The 21,619-nt window shown below is 37.9% G+C and overlaps 1 protein-coding gene across 2 annotated transcripts in view; it reads right to left on the bottom strand.

Moving 5' to 3' along the window:
* TRIM24 (tripartite motif containing 24) overlaps positions 1–21,619 on the bottom strand; it is a 108,294-nt gene that overhangs the window by 57,622 nt on the left and 29,053 nt on the right. For both annotated transcript variants that reach the window (XM_043463825.1, XM_043463824.1), the window contains exon 2: positions 4,163–4,281. In XM_043463825.1, coding sequence (XP_043319760.1) covers positions 4,163–4,281 — 119 coding nt within the window. The remainder of the gene's footprint in view (positions 1–4,162; positions 4,282–21,619) is intronic.

Genomic DNA, 21,619 nt, shown 5'->3' with positions numbered 1-21,619 from the left:
ATAAATGAACCCATACTTACCAGATGTCTTAGGCAGGTTACTTAGAATGCTCATCTTAAAATAATGGCAATAACATGAATTTTACTAAGTGGTTATGAAGAATAACATGGGGGAAGTCAAACATTATTGGGATAATCACACTAATACGAAACTACAGATTGAAGAGCGCCATAAAGGAAAGGTATGAGAAGCTATAAAAACATATGATGGGCGAAAGTCACTTGTGAGTAGGGCTGAAGTATTGGGGAAAGTGAGGAGAGATCACCCAGGCAAGGCTTTCTCTGAAGAGATCATATTTGCACCAAGATAAGAAAGCTGAGTCATCAATTACTGGTGAAAGTCTTCTAGGCAGAGAGAAAAGCATGTACCAAAGCCTCCAGCAAGAACATGGCAGGTTCAAAGAACTGACAGAAAGCCAGTACACTAAAGTGGAGAGATCAAGAGGAAGACTGGCAAGAGAAGAGCTGATGGCAAGGCAGGCAGAGGCCAGACAACCACATGACACTTTTGGTCTTTGTCTGAAGAAGTCTCCTAAAAGCTTTTAAGTAAGTGATGTGGCCAAAAAGTGCATTTTTAAAATCACAGAAAGTGCACAACTGTCCCTGCAGTGTAGAGACCAGACCAGAAAAAGGGCAAGTGTTTCTGCTCAGAGGAAGTAGGAGCCCTCTGCAGTGCCGGAAGTGGAGATGAATGAAGGCGTGGGCAGTAAAGCTGACTGGTTTGGAGGGTGCCCTGGATATGCGAGATGAAGAGACAGCAAGGGGTAGTACCTTTTCCCCAGCTTGTATAACTGTGTACATGTTGGCCCTATTTTCTAAGAACAGATGCTAAAGTAACACAACACATAAATAGTCCTCATAACACCATTTATGATTGGGGAAAAAAATGTTTTCCCCTCAGTCAGTGGTTTACATTAGTCAAATTCCAAATACCTGGATAATACTTCTATAACCCAAACTTGCTCTTTCTCAGTTCTTGCCTTCCACCTTTCTAACATCATTTGATGCCACAAATCATTTTGATTCCTTGACACTTCCAGATCCTCTTATCTCCCAGATTGCCTCTTTGGATCCCACCACTACTCTTTCTCCTCTGGATTCTGTAAATTTTTGTTAGGTTTAAGGATTGGTCTCATCCACTCCCTCAGCTTCAACTATCATCTCTATAATGATGTCACCTGAAACTTAATCTCTACATTCTGGAGCAAAAAGGAGTAAGGGATTTCTATACATACTTTTAGGGAAGGATGTCCACTATAAAAAGTAAAACTAAAAGCTAAGTGTTAAAGCATACCATACTACTGCTTATCTAAGAAAGACGCAGATGAGCTGGAATGACTTATTTGCTTAAATCTTTAAAATAACATAAAATTACTTAGATTATAAAACAATATTAAAAGTGCAAGGATAAACCATAAAAGAAATCAAATGGTTAGCTGTAAGATAAGAGAAAAAACAGGGTAGGTGAAGATGGAGATAGAAGTTTGAGTTCCCTGAAAACATTCTGTGTCATAGATTTTTCTTTGGAACCAGTATATAAATATTTTATATGTAGTTTCACAAATTTCAAATTAAAAAAAAAAACCAACTAAGTTCAGTTCAGTTTAATCGCTTAGTCGTGTCTGACTCTTTGTGTCCCCATGGACTGCAGCATGCCATCACCAACTCCTGCAGCTTATTCAAACTCATGTCCATCAAGTTGGTGATGCCATCCAATCATCTCAGCCACAGTCCACTCCTGGTCTCATTTTTCCTGACTGTATAGAGCTTCTCCATCTTTGACTGCAAAGAATATAATCAATCTGATTTCAGTATTGACCATCTGGTGATGTCCATGTGTAGAGTTGTCTCTTGTGTTGTCAAAAGAGGGTGTTTGCTATGACCAGTGCGTTCTCTTGGCAAAACTGTTAGCCCTGCTTCATTCTGTACTCCAAGGACAAATTTGCCTATTAATCCAGGTCTCTTTTGACTTCCTACTTTTGCATTCCAGTCCCCTATAATGAAAAGGACATCTTTTTTGGGTGTTAATTCTAGAAGGTCATGTAGGTTTTTATAGAACTGTTGATCTTCAGCTGCTTCAGCATTAGTGGTTGGGGCATAGACTTGGATTACTGTGATATTGAATGGTTTGCCTTGGAAATGAAGAGATCATCTGTTGTTTTGAGATTGCATCCAAGTACTGCATTTCGGACTTTTTTGTTGACTATGAGAGCTACTCCATTTCTTCTAAGGAATTTTGCCCACAGTAGTAGATATAATGGTCATCTGGGTTAAATTTATGTCCATTTTAGTTCATTGATTCCTAAAATGTTGATGTTCACTCTTGCCATCTCCTGTTTGACCACTTCCAATTTACCTTGTTTCATGGACCTAACATTCCAGGTTCCTATGCCATATTGCTCTTTACAGCATCAGACTTTACTTCTATCACCAGTCACATCTACAACTGGGTGGTGTTTTTGCTTTGGCTCTGTCTCGTCATTCTTCCTGGAGTTATTTCTCTACTGTTGTCTAGCAGCTTATTGGGTACCTACCAACCTGAGGAGTTCATCTTTCACTGTCCTATCTTTTTGCCTTTTCATCCTGTTCATGGAGTTCTCAAGACAAGAATACTGAAGTGGTTTGCCATTCCCTTCTCCAGTGGAGCATGTTTTGTCAGAACTCTCCACCACGACCTGTCCATCTTGTGTGGCCCTACATGGCATGGCTTATAGCCCTAAAAAAAAAACCTAAAGCCCTAAACAAAACCATAAACAAAAGCAAAATGAAACAAATGAACCTGCCTATCAAGTGGGTGACTTAACCATATAGGGAAAAATTACTTATTTTAAATAACCTTAAAACATGATGATTTGGTTGAATATCCCCAGTACATACATTTAGTAATTGTTACCTTGTTTTCTGTTTTGACAGAGACAATTCTATAATTTCTACTTTCAGTACTAACTCTATTTGTCTTCACTCTTACTCTGAAAGCCTCATATATGCTTAATGAGCTGGTTCCACATTAGAGTCTAGCAATAGGTGGTACTGGAGGAAGATTGCAATGCCAGAGGAAAAGATCATCTTAGTTGGCTTCCTATTTGCTCAACTTTTCATCTATAATTCTAGATTCGACTTAAAAATGTCAATATATCCTTGATATATTTTTCCTTTTTCCTCCCTCTTTTAAAAATAAAAAGCATTTGCTACATCATTCTCTTGAAAATCATAGAAAAATGGCCAACAAAGCGCTCAAGAGCATCTATATTATGTTCTCCAAATACCATTTCAGACTAAAAGGAACCAAGGCTCTCAGAAGAACCAATTCCTGCTGGTTGAAGGTATAGAACAGAAAATGAACAAGATCTTGTCAAAACAGAAAGCAAGAGAGATAGCAATGACTACTGGGCTGTGTCGGAAGGACTCAGGAATCCTCATTGCCAAGATGTCACAAATTGAGCACCAAAAAGAATAACTACAACACATTTCATTTTAAAACTCCATGAGTTAGTTCATAACAATAAGCACACATACCACTTGTTAGTCACCTCTGAAGAATCTTAAGAAAATAAATCACTACTCTAAAAATTAGCAACTCAAGGGAAAGAATTGAGCATTTATCTACCTCTCTGTAAACCTAAGAATAAATGAAGGATGCTTTTCTCTTCCTATTCCAGTTGAGAAATAAAGGAGAATGACAGAATGAAAATGTCATCCTTTTTCAAAGTCTGAGTGAAATTTGGAATGCTGGCAGTGATCATTGATGGCTGTTAACATCAGAAAAAAGACAACCAAGCATCACAATCTTTCTGCTTGAAAGACACACAGACATATGGATGGAACTATTCTTACGTCCTCTCACCCAGTGGGACTCAAATATAAACCAGCCTCTACATTTTTATCACCAGTTTACACAAAATACAGCAGAGAGGGAAGCATGTCAAATGACTTAAGAGGTGCACAAAATTCAGAATAAGGCTAATTTTACTGGACTAACAACTCAGTTTACCCAGCAAATACATTAAAAGGGAGGAGAAAGAAAGCCAAGCAGGGAGAAGGGATAATTTGAAATTAATTAACGATATGCTTGAGACAAACCAATCAAATGCATGATAAGTTCTCCAGTATTCTAGGCTGCCACATTAAGAGGAAGCAAGAGACTCAAGACTTAATACACTTACCTGATTAGACTTTTCTACTGTACTGCTGGGAACCTCAGTAGTGTCCTTCACAAAAAAGTTATCTATGATGTGTCTCTCTGCACACTCTTGGCTGCAAACAGGACATCGAATGACTCCAACTGGGAAAGACAAAATTGTATTTTTAACTTCTTTTTTTTAATTGACACATAATTGATATAACACAGTAAGTTTAGGCTGCACAACGAAAGGAACTGATGTCTGAATATATTGCAAAACGATCACCACAAAAAGTTCAGTTGAAATCTGTCATTGTACACAATTACAAGTTTTTTTTATTTTTTGTTTGGTGGTGAGAACTTAAGATCCATTCCCCTAGCTCCTTTCATATATGTGATACAGTTTTATTAACTATAGTCCCCATATTGTACATTATATCCCTATGACTTACTCATTCTATAACTGGAAATTTATAACTTTTGACCCTTCTCACCTTTTGCCCACCCCCAACCCCCTACCTCATGCAACCACCAATCCTATTTATATCATAAGCTCAAATTCTAAGTTTGAAAACAAACATATGGAGTCCTAACCCAACACATCTCATCCAAACTGTGAATGAATTCTTTTACAGGTCCACTCTCTTCAAATTCATACCTGTTGTTACTTAACATAAAGCAATTCACTTTTATGTACATATATGCATTTTATACTTGTGTGCACTGTGTGTGTATACATATAGTGTGTGTGTTTATGTGTATGTCCCACACTAGTATATTAAATGATGAAAAAATGCTCATAACTTTAAATGAGATGCTCTTCCAAATAAATATCCCCTCAGGCTATTCTTTTTAATGTTTAGCAACTTCTCTCAGAAAGATGTGCAGAATCATATGGACCTTCCTAAAGAAATTAAATTAGACTTCTGGTTCTCTCTGGACCTACAAGATCAGGATTGCTAAAAGTGGAACACAGACATACTTATTTTGTTTAGAATATCCATGGGAATTCAGAAAACACCAAATTTGCTTCCTTTAAGTGCAAACAGTGTTCCTTTGGGGGAGGGGAGATCTTTCACAGAGCTCGTCCCCGTGTCCCCTTTCCTTTTGTGGGAGTTGTGAAACAATAAATGAATGAATTAAAATCTAAATTTTTAAAATCTTAATTAAAAAAACTAAAACTATTTCACAATAACAAAAATACATTAAGTACTTAGGAGTAAAGTTTTGAAAATGTGTAAGGTCACTGTGTAGAAAAATGTTAAGCTTATTTAGAATCATTAACAAAAAATACCTAAGTAATGAAAACACCATGTTCTTGAAGGTGAAGATGCCAAGTCTCTCCAAACGTTATCTATAGATTCAATGCAGTTACACACACGACAGATGTGGCACTAGGAACTAGTGGGAAAGGGGAGGAAAACGTCATGGTGCTACAGCTCTCTGCAGTGGGAGAGGGGTGAAATCAGATCCCTACTTGACTTAATTCAAACTTCTGGATAGGACAGATGAAGAAGTTTAAAACTTTCATGAGGAAATATAGGAAAGTATCTGTGTAACCTCAGAGCTGGAATAAGTTTCTTAATCAAGAAAACAAAAAGCAAGAGCATAAGGGAGAAATGAATGAATTCAACTTCAGTAAAGTTAATAACTGCAGTTAGGCAAAAGATTACCACGAAGAAAATGGGAAAATAAGCCCTCAAGTGGGAGAAGGTATAGATAGAACATAGAACTGACAAGAAATCAGTAATTCAAATCTGTAAAAATGTGGCAATGAACTTCATAGAATAGAAAGATTGAATAAACATGCTGTTCCTTATTCCAGATAAGCACAGCTAAAGACTACACATTCTATACACAACTGAGAAAGGCAGAAAGGAGGCAGGCTGTCTAGAGACCTCAGGACCCAAAGAATGACAATGGTGAGTTTGCTTGGTTTTCTTTTAGCCTCATATATGCTAAAGTGGGAGCTCATGTAGCTGTCAACTCAAAAACACCAAAAGGTATTAAAAAAAAAAAATCACAAAAGGCTGCTCCCTCTATTCAAAGGACCAGGAACAGGGCAGTCTGGCAAGACAGAAAACTGCAGCTAAACACCACAGAAAAAACACTGTTTCCTCTCCCACCAGCAGAGTTCCAGTGGGAAGCTTCAGCTTCAACCCTGGCCAAGCAGAAACCAGCTGCCGCAACCATTCCCTGCTGCCTGTGTCAGAGAAGCCTGGTGGGGAGCTAGGGCTTTGGTCCTCACTGGATGGTAATGAGACCCCCAGCAGTGTCCATGGAGATGATGTGAGGAGCCTGATTTTTATGCCCAGAACAGTAATCAGGTACTCCCCCGCCTCCAGGCTGAAGGCCTGGTGTAAAGTCCAGACCTCCCTCATCCCTATATCCCTTCTACTTTGATGTGTCAGTGAAGAACACATGAGAAACACTAAATAGGCACCCATACCCCTATCATCCAGGGAGGTATTAGCAGTGCCCAGTGGGAGCATCAACTTCCACACCACTGACCAGTGAGGAGGAAGTTCTCTCACCAGGACAGCAAGGGATGCAGCACAAGAAACTTAAGACTTCAACCTCCACCTCATAGGAGGTAAGAAATAATAAATGTAAGAGCAGAAATCAATGAAATTGAAAAACTGAAAGTTAATTCAACAAAAAATTTGTGATTTTGAAAAGGTTAAATAAAATTAACAAACCTCCAGCAAGACTGATAGAGACAAAGGAGAAGACACAACTTACCAAACATTAAGAATAAAAATGGGGATATCACTACAGACCACAAGACAGCAAAAGGATGACAGGAAGTACTAAGAACAGTACTCACACAAAATGACAATACAAGTGAAATGGACCAGTTCCTTAAAAGGCACAAACCACTATAAAATAATTTGAATAGCCATTTAATTATATGGAAATCAGTTCTAAACAAAATTAAATACTAACAAACATGTATAGTCCTAGTATGCTGAAAGCTACAAAATTTAGAAACCAAAAAAGATCTAAATATATGGAGACAATGTTCATGGATAGAGATAATCAATGTAGTAAAAAGTAATGTGATCTACCAGTTTAACAGAATTCCTAATACAATCCTAACATTTCCTTTTGCAGATAGAGACAAGATTGTTTTAATATTTATATTAAAGGGCAAATGTGCTATAATAGCTGAATGGATAATGGAAAGAAGAATAAAGAATTACTATCCAATTTCAAGACTTACATAGCAAGAGTAATTAGGAATGTCTGTTATTGACCATAGGATAGACACACAGATAAATGAAAAAGCATAGAGACTTGAAACAGACCTACACAAGTAGGGTCAACTGATTTTTGACAGAGATGTAAAAGCATCTTTATGCTGACTAACTACAAAATGTTGATAAGAGATACTGTTCGTGGACTGAAAGATTGTTGTTGTTCAGTTGTTCAGTCATGTCTGACTCTTTGCAACCCCATGGACACCAGGCTTCCCTGTCCTTCATCAACTCCTGGAGCTCGCTCAAACTCATGTCCATTGAGTTGGTGATGCCATCCAACCATCTCATCCTCTTTTGTCCCCTTCTCTTCCTGCCTTCAATCTTCCCCAGCATCAGGGTCTTTTCTAAGGAGTCAGCTCTTCACATCAGGTGGCCAAAGTATTGGAGTTTCAGCATCAGTCCTTCCAATGAATATTCAGGACTGATCTCCTTTAGGATGGACTGGTTGGATGTCCTTGCAGTCCAAGGGACTCTCAAGAGTCTTCTCCAATAGCACAGTTCAGAAGCATCAATCCTTCGGCACTCAGCTTTCTTTACTGTCCAACTCTCACATCCATATATGACTACCGGAAAAACCATAGCTTTGACTAGATGGACCTTTGTTGGCAAGGTAATGTCTCTGCTTTTTAATATGCTGTCTAGGTTTGTCATAAAGCTTCTTCCAAGCAGCAAGTATCTTTTAATTTCATGGCTACAGTCACCATCTGCAGTGATTTTGGAGCCCAAAAGAATAAAATCTGTCAGACTTAATTTTCTTGGATTGAAAGATGCATCACAGTAAAGACGTAAATTCTCACCACACTGGTCTGTTGGGCTAGGTGTATTCCTATCAAAATCGTAGCAAGATCTTTTTGTAAATATACATAAGATTATTCCAAGATTTATGTGGAAAAGGAAAAGAACTAGAATAGCTAAAACAATTCTGGGAAAAGAAAAATACAGTGAAAAGAATCACTATCCAGTTTTAAGACTTACATGCAGTAATTTAGACAGGATGGTATTGGCAGGATACATGCATAGATGAATGGAATAGAATACAGCAACAAGAAATACACCCACACAAGTAAGTGCAACTCATTGTGACAAAAGCGTGAGAACAATTCAGTGGAAAAAGGAAAGACTTTTCAACAAATGGCTGAAACAACTGGGTACTCATAGGAAAAACTGGACTTCAACTTAACCTTCACTTTTTATATAAAAATTAACTCAAGGTGGATCAGTTTTAAATATAAAACATAAACTAAAATCTTTGGAAGAAAACAAGAGAAATCTTAAGAACATAGGACTTGTTGAAGGTCTTAGATATATAAAAAACCCAATCCATAAAAGAAAAATATGGATGAATTTGATTTCATCAAAATTTAAGACTTTTGTTCTGCAAAAGACCTATAAAGAAGATGAAAAAACAAGCTATGCACTGGGAGAAAATATCTGCAAACCACCGATCTGACAAAGGATTCACATCTACCATGTATAAAGAACTCTCAAAACAAAAACAACCCAATTAGAAAATGGACAAAATACATAGAGGATATGCAATACCAATAAGGATATGCACATGGCAAATATGCACATGATAAAATGTTCCACATCACTAGCCATCAGGTAATAAATACAAATTAAGATCATGATGGGTTATCAGCACAGAGCTATTAAAAAATGTGGAGATATTAGATCTCTTACACATTCCCACTGAGATTGTGAAATTACAGAGCCATTCTGGAAAACAGTCTGGCAGTTTCTTAAAAAACACTAAACATAACATTTATCATATGAATCAGCAGTCTCACTCCTGAGCAGAAATAAATTTAGGTTCACACAAAAATCTGAACTGCTACTGCTGCTATTTAGTCACTAAGTTGTGTCCGACTCTTTTTCGACCCCACAGACTTCACAAATCTTAATTAAGTGTTATTCATACGAGCCCAAAACTTGAAAGGACCCAAATCTCCTTTAATAAGCTAATGGTTAAATAAACTGTGGTACATCCATACCATGGGATAACAGTTGCAATCAAAGGGAACTAATTATTGATAGACAGAGCAAACTGGATGGATCCTAAAGGCATTAGCGTGAGTTTTTTAAAGAGTCAATTTCAAAAGGTCTTATGAATGATCTTACATAACATTCCCAAAATGACAAGAATACAGAGATGCAAATGCCCATCAGCAGGTAAATGGATAACCAAGTTATAACATATCCTTATGTTAAAATATGACTCCAAAATGACAGGAAACATCTACTGATAAATGCAGCAACATGGGTGAATATCAGAAAATGGCTATGCCAAGTAAAAGAAACCAGACACAAAAGAACACACTCACTGTATGACTGCATTACATGAAAACCTAGAAAAGTCGAAACTCTTAACAAGAGAAGGCATATCAGTGATTGCCAGGGGCTGGGTAGGGGAATTCACTGTGAAAGGGAACAAAAGAATGTTTTGAAGTGATGCAGATATTCTGTGTATTGGTGTATTGATTGTGGCACTGATACCAGACTGTATACAATTATCAGAACTCATTGAGCTGGACACTTAAAATCATGGAATTTTATTTTGCTTATGACTTATAATTCAATAAAGTTGGACAAATGAAAAAAATATATTATTAGGCATATAGGAGCAAATGTTCAATATACTTCAGTTTGACTTTTACAATAAAAAGTCCCTATCATAAAAAAAAAAAAAGAATACAGAGATGCAAAACAGATTAGTGCTTTGCCTGAAATTAGGGACAATGTGGCCTGGGGGAAGAGGGTATGTTTGACTATAAAGAGGTAACAAGAGGGAGAGCTTTGGTGATGGGATTGTTCGGAACTGTTCTGCATCTTGTGAGGTTATATGAATATACACATGTGATTACTTTGTAATCATTACTTTGCCAACAAAGGTCCATCTAGTCAAGGCTATGGCTTTTCTAATAGTCAAGTACGGATGTGAGAGTTGGACTGTAAAGAAGGCTGAGTGCCAAAGAACTGATGCTTTTGAACCATGGTGTTGGAGAAGACTCTTGAGAGTCCCTTGAACAGCAAAGAGATCCAACCAGTCCATCCTAAAGGAAAGCAGTCCTAAATATTCATTGGAAGGACTGATGCTGAAACTGAAACTCCAATACTTCGGCCACCTGATGCGAAGAGCTGACTCATTTGAAGAGACCCGGATTCTTGGAAAGACTGAGGGCGGGAGGGGGAGGGGACGACAGAGGATGAGTTGATTGGATGGCATCACCAACTCGATGGACATGAGTTTGAGTAAACTCCAGGAGTTGGTGATGGACAGGCAGGTCTGGCGTGCTGCAGTCCAAGGGGTCACAGAGAGTCAAACACGACTGAGTGACTGAATTGAATTGAACACATGTAATAAAGTTGCATTAGAACTATACTCACTATCATAACAGTGTTCATTTCCTGGATTGATATTGCACTGTAGTTATATAAGAAGTAATCACTGGGGAAAAAGCTGGGTGCAAAGGACCTCTCTCTAACTTCCCATCAATATATTATTTCAAAACAAAAAGTTAAAAAAAAAAAAACCAAAACAAATAACTAAGCTTTATTTAGTGCTCTTCTTGTAGGTAGTATTTTATCCTCATACAGAGGAGGAATGAAGACAGAGACTCAGATTAAGCTGACCTAGGTCACACAGTAGTGGGGTTGTGATTTGAACCCATGGCCAAGTGACCACAGAAGGCAGGCTCTGTACTGCCACACTTTACAAAAATGTCATAGAAAGCTATGGGGTCACAGATTGCATCACTGTGACAGACAGGATATTAGTCCCTGAATTAAGAACCCCATTTGTGTATGATGGTGAATTTAACCTAAGTGAATTTAAAACCAAGTAAACGCTACCTCAACAATACTCTCTTACCCATAAAAAGTTAGCGGGTAAACATAATTTCTATTCAAGTCTGAGTACACTTAAAGTTCCTCTATACAGACACAGATATGTAGAGAATGGACTTGTGGACATACATGGTGGAGGAAGAAGAGGGTGGGACGAATTGAGAGAGCAACACTGACATACACACTAACATGTAAAACAGAGAGCCAGTGGGGAGCTGCCGTATAACACAGGGAGCCCAGCTTGGTGCTCTGTGAAGACCTAGAGGGGCGGGGCGAGAGAGAGGCTCAAGGAGGAGGGGATATTTGTATACTAACAGCTGATTCAAGTTGTTGTACACCAAAAACTAACAACACTGTAAAGCAATTATCCTCCAATTAAAAATAAAATAAAGTTCCTTTATACAGACTGATAGAGATCAGGATCTGGAATATATCCTTCCAGAAGTTAGAGTGATTAAAATCTGATTAACTAAAGAAAAATAATTCTGTGAGAAGTGTGAAGATACTTTCTTTTTAATCATTCATCACTGTGTGCTTAATGGCCATAGTTGTTTCTTTCTGGTATTTATAAGGTTGAAAAAGTTCTAAATGGTGCATAGACTCCTGTAAGTCTGTTTTCAAATATTACCTTTGATGACGCCTGCACCCCGCCCCCCACCACCACTCCCTGCACCTTCCTGCATAAGAAATTCCCCTAATCCTGCTCTGATTCTTCTCTCTTGGGCAGCTATCCTTCTATTTCATTTATATTTATTATTTATCATCTGGCTTTCACAAGTAAAATGTAAATCATCTGCTGAGTTCACTGATATTCCAAGCACCTAAACATGTACTTGACACACAGCAGTACTCGATAATATTTAGTGGATGAGTGAATGAACTTCCTTAGTGATGCACACGCCTTGTGATTCACACTTTCACCATGAAGAAACTCTGCAGCACTGGGAAACATGCTCAAAAATGTTCACAGCACTATTTTTCATAAAATAGAATGAGAATGAGAAACAATGAGAAACAATCTAAATGTCCATCAACAGTAGAACAAAAATACTACAGTATATATAAATATTATAACACTATACAAGTTGGAATCAAGATTGCTGGGAAAAATATCAATAACCTCAGACATGCAGATGACACCACCCTTATGGAAGACAGCAAAGAAGAACTAAAGAGTTTCTTGATGAAAGTGAAAAAAGAGAGTGAAAAAGTTAGCTTAACGCTCAACATTCAGAAAACTAAGATCATGGCATTCAGTCCCATCACTTCATGGCAAATAGATGGGGAAACAATAGAAACAGTGACAGACTTTATTTTCTTGGACTCCAAAATCACTGCAGATGGTGATTGCAGCCATGAAATTAAAAGACGCTTGCTCCTTGGAAGAAAAGCTATGACCAACCTAGACAGCATATTAAAAAGCAGAGACACTACTTTGCCAACAAAGGTCCGTCTAGTCAAGGCTATGGTTTTTCCAGTAGTCATGTATGGATGTGAGAGTTGGACTATAAGGCAAGCTGAGCACTGAAGAATTGACGCTTTTGAACTGTGGTGTTGGAGAAGACTCTTGAGAGTCCCTTGGACAGCAAGGAGATCCAACCAGCCAATCCTAAAGGAATTCAGTCCTGAATATTCATTGGAAGGACTGATGCTGAAGCTGAAACTCCAATACTTTGGTCACTTGATGTGAAGAATTGACTCATTGGAAAATACCCTGATGCTGGGAAAGACTGAAGGCAGGAGGAGAAGGGGATGAGATGAGACAGAGGATGAGATGGTTGGATGGCATCACTGACTCAACGGACATGAGTTTGATTAATCTCCGGGAGTTGGTGATGGACAGGGAAGCCTGGAGTGCTGCAGTCTATGAGGTCACAGAGAGTCAGACATCACTGAGTAAACTGAACTGAACTGATATGACAATGAAGTCAATGTATGTAAACTACAGATGGCTGAATTCTCAAAAGTATGTTGAGTGAAGAAAGTCCCAGAAGAATATATATTATACTCTATGCTGCTGCTAAGTCACTTCAGTCGTGTCCGACTCTGTGAGACCTCATAGCAGGCAGCCAACCAGGCTCCTGCGTCCCCAGGATTCTCCAGGCAAGAACACTGCAGTGGGTTGCCATTTCCTTCTCTAATGCACGCATGCATGCTAAGTCGCTTCAGTCGTGTCCAATTCTCTGTGACCCTATGGACAGCAGCCCACCAGGCTCCTCTGTCCAAGGGATTCTCTAGACAAGAATACTGGAGTGGGTTGCCATTTCCTTCTCCAGTTATACTCTATATCAAAGTTCAAAAATACTATTTAGGAAAGCATGTATAGCAGATAAACTATAAAGGAAAACAAGAGAATGATTAATACAAAATTCTGGATAATGGCTATGCCAAGGAAGGAGGAGAGAATAAGCAGCTCCCTTGCAATACTAATTTTATCCCATCTATCTTTCATGAACCAAACCACTTTGAAGGCCTAAGAGCACATGGAAATAAACGAGTGCAAGCCAATGAAGCTTCATGCCTAGCCTAGGGATAAGAGAGCCTGAGGACTAGTAACCCTCACAGCTACCCAGCTCTAGTGTATTAAGTATCATCCCCACTGTACAGATCAGGAAACTGAGCCTCATGACTTGCCTGTGGTCATTTGACTACTAAGTGCCAACTGCGGAATTTGAAATCTGCCTAAGGATACATCTTGCGTACATTCTACATGGAAAATATTTAAATGAAAAGGATATGCATGCATGCTAAGTCACTTCAGTTGTGTATGACTCTTTGCGACTCACTGGACTGCAGCCCACCATGCTCCTTTGTCCATGGGATTTTCTAGGCTCCAGATAAGAATATTGGAGTGCTTGCCATGTCCTCCTCCAGGGGATCTTCCCAACCCAGGGATCGAACCCGTGTCTCTTTATGTCTCCTGCATAGGCAGGCAGGTTCTTTACCACTAGCACCGCCTGGGAAGCCCATAGGATATAGCACAGACTATAAAGCTATATGCCCTATATATTATTCCTCTTTATTGACTGTTTTATATCCCTGAAGCAATCTTTATGAGACTCTATTTCCTCTTCTGTAAAGTAACAGCAGCATGATAATCATGACAATGGTTACCATATTGACAATTTGTGCTTGTTATTGTGCTAAATATTCCATGCTCAATAGAACAAAATCTGAGGCAGAACTGTTATGAACATTTTATTAATAAATGTATAAAAAGGGCCTAATGATGTTGGGCTGGTACCTGGTAAACCTGTGCATCACACTCTGTGCTCCCAATTAAAATCAGATTAATAGTTGAGTCCTTCTGAAAGGCCCAGCACAACATCACCTACCTCATTCCCTCAGTCACAGAGGTACCTCAACCTAAAACAAGAAACAATGAGGCCAAATGCTGGTCAATCTCAAATTTGCATCTTTACCCATACTTCATTCCCAAGCTCAAGATGTACCTTGTCAGTGTAAGAAAAAAAACAAAATAAAACAAAACAGGCATTGTGTATTATACAGTAAACACCTGAACACTTATATGAAACACCTGAACACTATTCTGGAAAGGGTGGGAATACTGCAGAAACATAATACAACTCCCAGTTTTGAAAAGGGAAAATTTGGAATCTGAAAGGCAAGCAGGGAGCCAACTTTAATTCAAGAGAAATAGAAAGCAAACATACCAGTACAAATTGCTTCTCTTTGCTGATACCAGAATATGTGCTAGTACAAGCTAAATAAGGAAATCACCTATTTATTAATCAAGTTGAAACAACTAACATTTCTGTATTTATCTGTGTTTTAAAGGAAAAGGGCTGTTGAAGCTATTACATAAATTTTTGTGTTTGCTAAAAAAAATCATGAAAAAAATCATGAAAGACTGCAAGATGATCAAACCAGTCAATCCTAAAGGAAATCAATCCTAAATATTCATTGGAAGGACTGATGCTGAAACTCCAATACTTCGGCCGCCTGATGTGAAGAGCCAACTCATTAGAACAGACCCTGATGCTGGGAAAGATTGAAGGCAGGAGGAGAAGGGGACGAGAGAGGATGAGATGGTTGGATGGCATCACCAACTCAATGGACATGAGTTTCAGCAAGCTCCAGGAGATGGTGAAGGACACGGAAGCCTGGTGTGCTGCAGTCCATGGGGTTGCAAACAGTCAGACATGACTGAGTTATCAAACAACAACAACAAAGGTCACAAAAGAACATGGCTGATATAAGAGATTAATGACAGATCATAAAGAACACATTTATAAAAGCAGCTGGATTTAAGCTTTAGTAGATCTGGTTTTATTCTTTTCTACAGAATAAATGTTTACAGTTTGAAGACATAAACTCCATAAAAGAGATGAATGTGGATTCAAAGCCTCTTACTGCACACTGGATCACAGACATAAGTAAGCTGACGGTTAGGACCATGAGATGGATCACACCAGTCAGGCAGGCATGGGAGAAAAGGAGAGATCTATGAAATGGAAAATGGTGCTCTGTCCATGGTCCTGTCAATACTATTGATGGCTTGCTACTTAAGTGTATGAATGTATATATAACAAAAGACCCAATTAAAATGCTACCTACAAGAAATCCAATCTAAATATACATACAGGTTTAAAAAAATCAAAGTATGGAAATATAAACATATTCAAATAAAAAGCACATGAAACCTGGAGGACTGTATAATTTTATAAGACAGAGTAGATTACAAAACTACAACTATTATCAGATATAAATTTAGGACAGTGTATAATGATAAAGAGCTTGGTTCCTTATGAAGACACACAATCCTGAATGCTCAAGTACCTAATTAACAGTGTCAGAACACATAATGTAAAAACTGATACTTAAAGTGAAAGAAAACAAGTCCACACGACGGTTGGAGATTTCAACTCTCCTCTCAGAAATCAATAGAGCAGTAGACAGAAAATCAGTAAAGACAGATTTGAACAAAACAATCAAATAACTTGATCTAATTGATGTTTAAAGAATACCCAGTGTTAGTAGAATACATATTCTTAAAGTGTGAATGGAATATTCACCAAGATATAATATATACTGGACAATAAAACAAGTATAAAAAACAAACACACACAAAATATGTTCCATGTGAGAGAGCTAATTCTTAGGTAGGTTGATAAGAAGTCTGGGGTCCCCAAGGAGGAGAAAGTTGTCTGGGGCTCTCTAGGAGGAAAAAAGGATAAACATTTTTTTTCTACATTCCTGCATCTTAGTCACACAAGACTTTGTTTAAGCCCAGAGCTATTGATTGTACAACAAAACAGCTCATCATGCTCAAGGGTATGTTTTTCCTTAAACTCTGTACCAATGATTATATGACAACAATGTATCCTTCTTAAGAAGGTTAACTAATTAATTCTGTCATCTTAAAAAAAATATATGTGTGTGCATATATATACACACACACATTTTTTTCGTGGGGGTGGGGGTGGGGCGGGTGGAGACTGCTATGGGTCTTAGTTGTGGCATGTGGGATCTAGTTCCCTGACCAGGGAATGAACCTGGGCCCCCTGCATTGGGATTGTGGAGTTTTAGCCACTGGACCACCATCATCTTAAAGTGCATGTTATGAGAGTGGGTCTGGTAAGATCTTTTTATTGTTAGTTCTAATCCAGTTATCTCAAAATGTAAAGTGGGAGTGGGTCTGGTAAGACCTTTACAACCTTGAGACAGTCTTTTGATTTATTATTAATAACCAATTAAAAAAGTATATAGCTCCCCTGCTAAGATAAGTGACAGGGCACTCTCCCTCCCCCTTCTGATGTCTATGTCAGACGCTTTCTCTGGCCTTTTTCACTGTAATAAAACTTCTGCTACATAAAAGCTCTGAGTGATCAAGCCTGGTCCCTGATCCTGAAGCTAAACCTTCAGAGATCATGAATCCAATATCATTCACTGTAAGCTATCACATGAATACAATGAAATAAACTTAGAAATCACTAACAGAAAACTGGAAAACTCCCAAATATTTGTAAACTGAACAACTTACTTCCCACCATGTGTTAATGAAAAAAGGTCTAAAAACCAATGATCTAAGAATTCTCTTCCAGAAGCTAGAAAAGAAAATTAATCCCCCAAAAAAGTAAAAGGAAGGAAATAAATAAGGAGCAGAATACAATAAACAGGAAAATGGGAATAAAGAGAAAAAAAAAAAAATCAATGAGACCCAAGACAGACTTTGGGGTGGGATAAAATTAATAACTAACCCAGAAAAATGACCAAAATGCAAAGTAAAACAGGCCATTTCTACAGAGTCCATGGAGCTTTAAAAAGTATGGGAATATTATCTGTGATGACCCAAGGATGAAAGAGCAGATAAGGAGGGTCTTGGAAAGCAGGAAGGAAGAACCAGGCCCTTATTGTCCTTCCCTCCATGTTGTAACTATTAATGGATTTCGGGTCCTCCTGAGTAGTGTAACCTGTCTCCCCTCCTACCCCACAGGGAGAAGGTAATTGCCCTACTCCTTCCCCCACCCAGTATCCAATCAGCAAATGACCTACAAGACCCCATCCCACTCCTTGTACTCTGGGTATAAAAGTGGACTAAGGAGCCTGGTTCTCTCTTGAGCTAGTCTGCTGTTCTAACAGCATCTCCTACTCTAATAAACTTTATTTTCCTCTCATTCTGTCTCATATCTGGAAGTTCTTTTCCAACCCATGCCCAGACCATGACATTATCAACCCGATTAAATAGGTTGATTCTTTAAAAACATAATTATCAGAATCTTCTCAAGAAGAATCAGAAAACCTGAATAGCTCTATATCAATTAAAGAAATTGAATTCATAATTTAAATTTTTCCCATAAACAAAGTTTAGACCTAGAAGAGACCACTGGATTCCAAACATTTAAAGATAATTCTAACTCTAAACAATTCTTTTAAAAAATAGAGGAGGGGCACTGCCCATCTCATCTTATAAGCCCAATATTACCTTGATACTAAAATCAAGGAAAGAAAAGTACAGACCAAAATCTCATTAACGAAATATCAGAAAATCAAATGCAGAAATACATGAAAATAATAATACATCATTTAAGTAGCGTTTATTACAGAAATGAAGAGCTGGTTAAGCATCCAAATCAATTAAAACAATTCACTATATTAACAGAATTAAGGAGAAAAACCATATCTTTGAAAAATTCAATACCCACCCAAGATAAAAAACAAAACTTCTCAGCAACCCAGAAACAGAATGAAACTTCCTCAACCTGATAATGACCATGTATTAAAATTCTGTACCTAGCATATTTAATGATGAAATACCGAAATACTGTTTTCTGGTGTGACTTGGAAGAATGTAAGGGTGTCCACTCTCACAAGTTCTATTCCAAGCTGTTTTAGTTTCTTTAGATAAAGATAATATTTTTTGTTTTTAAAGTTTACTTTTAGTATAAAATTATTTTTGAATAAGTAAAACATTTACTCATCAAAAGTAAAAAAAATATATTAGAAAGTATACCAAGTTTCTCTTTTGCCCCGATCCCTCTATCCATTGCATTCCATCTGCTCCACTTCCCTATAGGTCACCATTTTTATTAAACCATGTTTGTGGTTTATCCTTTTAAGTAACTTTTTCACTCCATAAAAGTTGTTTTTGCAAAAATTCTTTTTGAAAAAAAAAAAAAAAAAAAAAAAACCTAGCAAACTACTATATACATAGTGTATAGCATCTTCTATGGAGTATTGTTGCCTAACAAAACTTAACCTGATTTTAATCAGTTAAACTTCTAGTTGAGGGGAATTACCTGAAGAGCCTATGAGGGAATACCACACAAATCCAGAATGCAAAATATTTTACAATCCAACTGATTGCTTCTCTCCAACATGTACAAAATAAAGACAGGAGAAAATAAAAGACAGGAGAGGGAACTATTCTACATTAAGAAAGACTTAAGAAGTATGACATCCAAACATGATGGCTAATCCTTGACTGCTTTCTGGTTAAAAACAGCTTAAAGCTGAGCTTCCTGGGTGGTACAGTGGTAAGGAATCCATCTGCCAATGCAGGAAACAAGGGTTTGATCCCTGATCCAGGAAGATCCCACAGGCCATGGAACAACTAAGCCCATGTGCCAGAACTATTGAGTCTGTGCTCAACAAGAGAAGCCACAACAGTGAGAAGCACATGCACCACAACTACAGAGTAGGCCCCACTTGTCGCAACTAGGGGAAAGTCCACACACCAACAAAGACTCAGCACAGCCAAAAATTAATTAATTGATTAAAAAAAAAAGCACAAACAGCTTAAAGCACATTTCTGGGGGGTAAATGTGAAGGCAGACTTGTACTAGAAAGAACACAAGGGAATAATAGCTATTTTAGTTGTCCATGGAAATTATATTGGGATTATCAAGGTTACTTTTTTTTTGGAGATGCTAGTTCAACTATTTTAAGGATGAAATGCCAAACCTGTGATGTACTTCAAAGCAGCAAAAATAAATTTAAAAAAATTAGTATTAAAAGCAGAAAAAATATGTTGCCAATTTTTAAGGCTTTATGTATGCTTTTTCTTAATTTAAAAAAAACTGGATCTAGTTACAACAGAAACAGAGTTACTCAGGTCATTACCAGCTGGTAAAGAATCTACCCGCCAATGCAGGAGCTGCAGGAGACATGGGTTCAATCCCTGGGTCTGGAAGATCCCCTGGAGAAGGAACTGGCAACCCTTCCAGTATTCTTGCTGGCAAAATCCCAGGGACAGAGGAGCCTGGTGGGCTGTAGTTCATGGGGTCACAAGAGTTGGACACAACTGAGCATGCACACACAACAGAAAAAGGCATACAACATAGAACATGATAAAAACCGAACTCTTTCAGGAAAGTCCTAAGAGATGAAATAAATACACCATCAGTTTTTGTCTGCATCTTAAAAGGACCTACTTTATCTACATTGTAAAATTCTTCTCTCCTGCCCTTTGGATTTTATAATACTAAACCCATTATAAAATCCAGCACAATAAAGCACTCTCAAAGCAACAACAGCAACAGATATTGTCACATATATAAGCCCTGTTTTTCTCAGTAAAGATTTACAAAAGGAAAAAAATAAAGTAGCAAAAAAAGCAGCAAAGAATGTCATTTAAAAAAAAAAAAAAAGGCAGCCATCAGGGATTGGGTTCTCTACCAAAACAAGCATTAAGCTGGAAAAAATGATCAAAATCAACTAACCCAGAACTATGAAACTGGTTCAGACATTTACAGCAATCAAGGAAGACTTTAATGAAGGAAGGGGCTGCTTAGGTAGGAGAGCTGCTTGCATGAACCAGCTACCATGCCCAAATATCTTAAATTCTGCTGCAGAGTAGGGACAGCAGCCCACATCCCTGGGGTGGCTGGCTGGTGTAGGTGGGCAGTAAGGATCTTGTACTCTAAGATTTGGGGGTTATGTGATTTAGTTAACATGGGGGTTCCCTGATGGTCAGCTGAGATGCTTGACTTTATTCAGCTCCCCTGCAGCAGCTTCTCTGGCAGCACACATCAGAACATTTAAAAAGGAATACACACTTTTCAATCTACACATTTAAGAAACCTCTGAGAGGTCAGGTCACAGGCTGAGATAACAGGTCAATAACACATACAAGTAAGGCTTTGCATAAATAGTTTGGAAACGTTGCTATACAGATACCTGAAGACCTCAACAAGCAACAAAATCAACCCCTGAGGAGGAGAACCTGACTTCCAGAGTTACCACAATACTCAAAATGTCCAGTTCTCAACAAAATATTACAAAGAAATCAGGAAATATGGGTTCATTCATAGGAAAAAAGAATTTGACAGAAATGGTAGAGTTGAATAGGCAGAAGAAACAAACATCAGCAAAGCTGAAGATATGGCTATTACCTTCCAGTCTGAGGAGTAACAATGAAAAAAGAATGAAGAAATGCTCACTGCAACACTATTTACAATAGCCAAGATGTGGAAGCAACATGCATGTCCATCAACAGATGGATGGATGGATAAAGATGTGGTATATATACACAATGGAATATTACTCAGCTGTAAGAAAGAATGAAATAATGACATTTGCAGTCACATGGATGGACCTAGAGACTGTCATATTGAGTGAAGTAAGTCAGATGTAGAAAGACATATCATATGCTGCTGCTTATATGTGGAATCTAAAAAATATGGTACAAATGAACTTATTTACAAAACAGAAATAGAGTCACAGATATAGAAAACCAACTTATGGTTATGGGGGCGGGGGGGGGGGGGAAGGGAGGGAAGGATAAATTGGGAGATTGGGATTAACAAATATATAGTACTATATATAAAATAGATATTTAATAAGAACCTACTACGAGCACAGGAAACTCTACTCAATGCTCTAATGATCCATAAGAAAAAAATCTAAAAAAGAGTGGATATATGCGTATGTAT

This window comes from Cervus canadensis, chromosome 3 (genome assembly GCF_019320065.1).
Source record: "Cervus canadensis isolate Bull #8, Minnesota chromosome 3, ASM1932006v1, whole genome shotgun sequence".
Lineage (NCBI taxonomy): Eukaryota > Metazoa > Chordata > Mammalia > Artiodactyla > Cervidae > Cervus > Cervus canadensis.
Note: the sequence above shows the minus strand (reverse complement) of the source record. Positions and strands in the feature narration are given on the sequence as shown.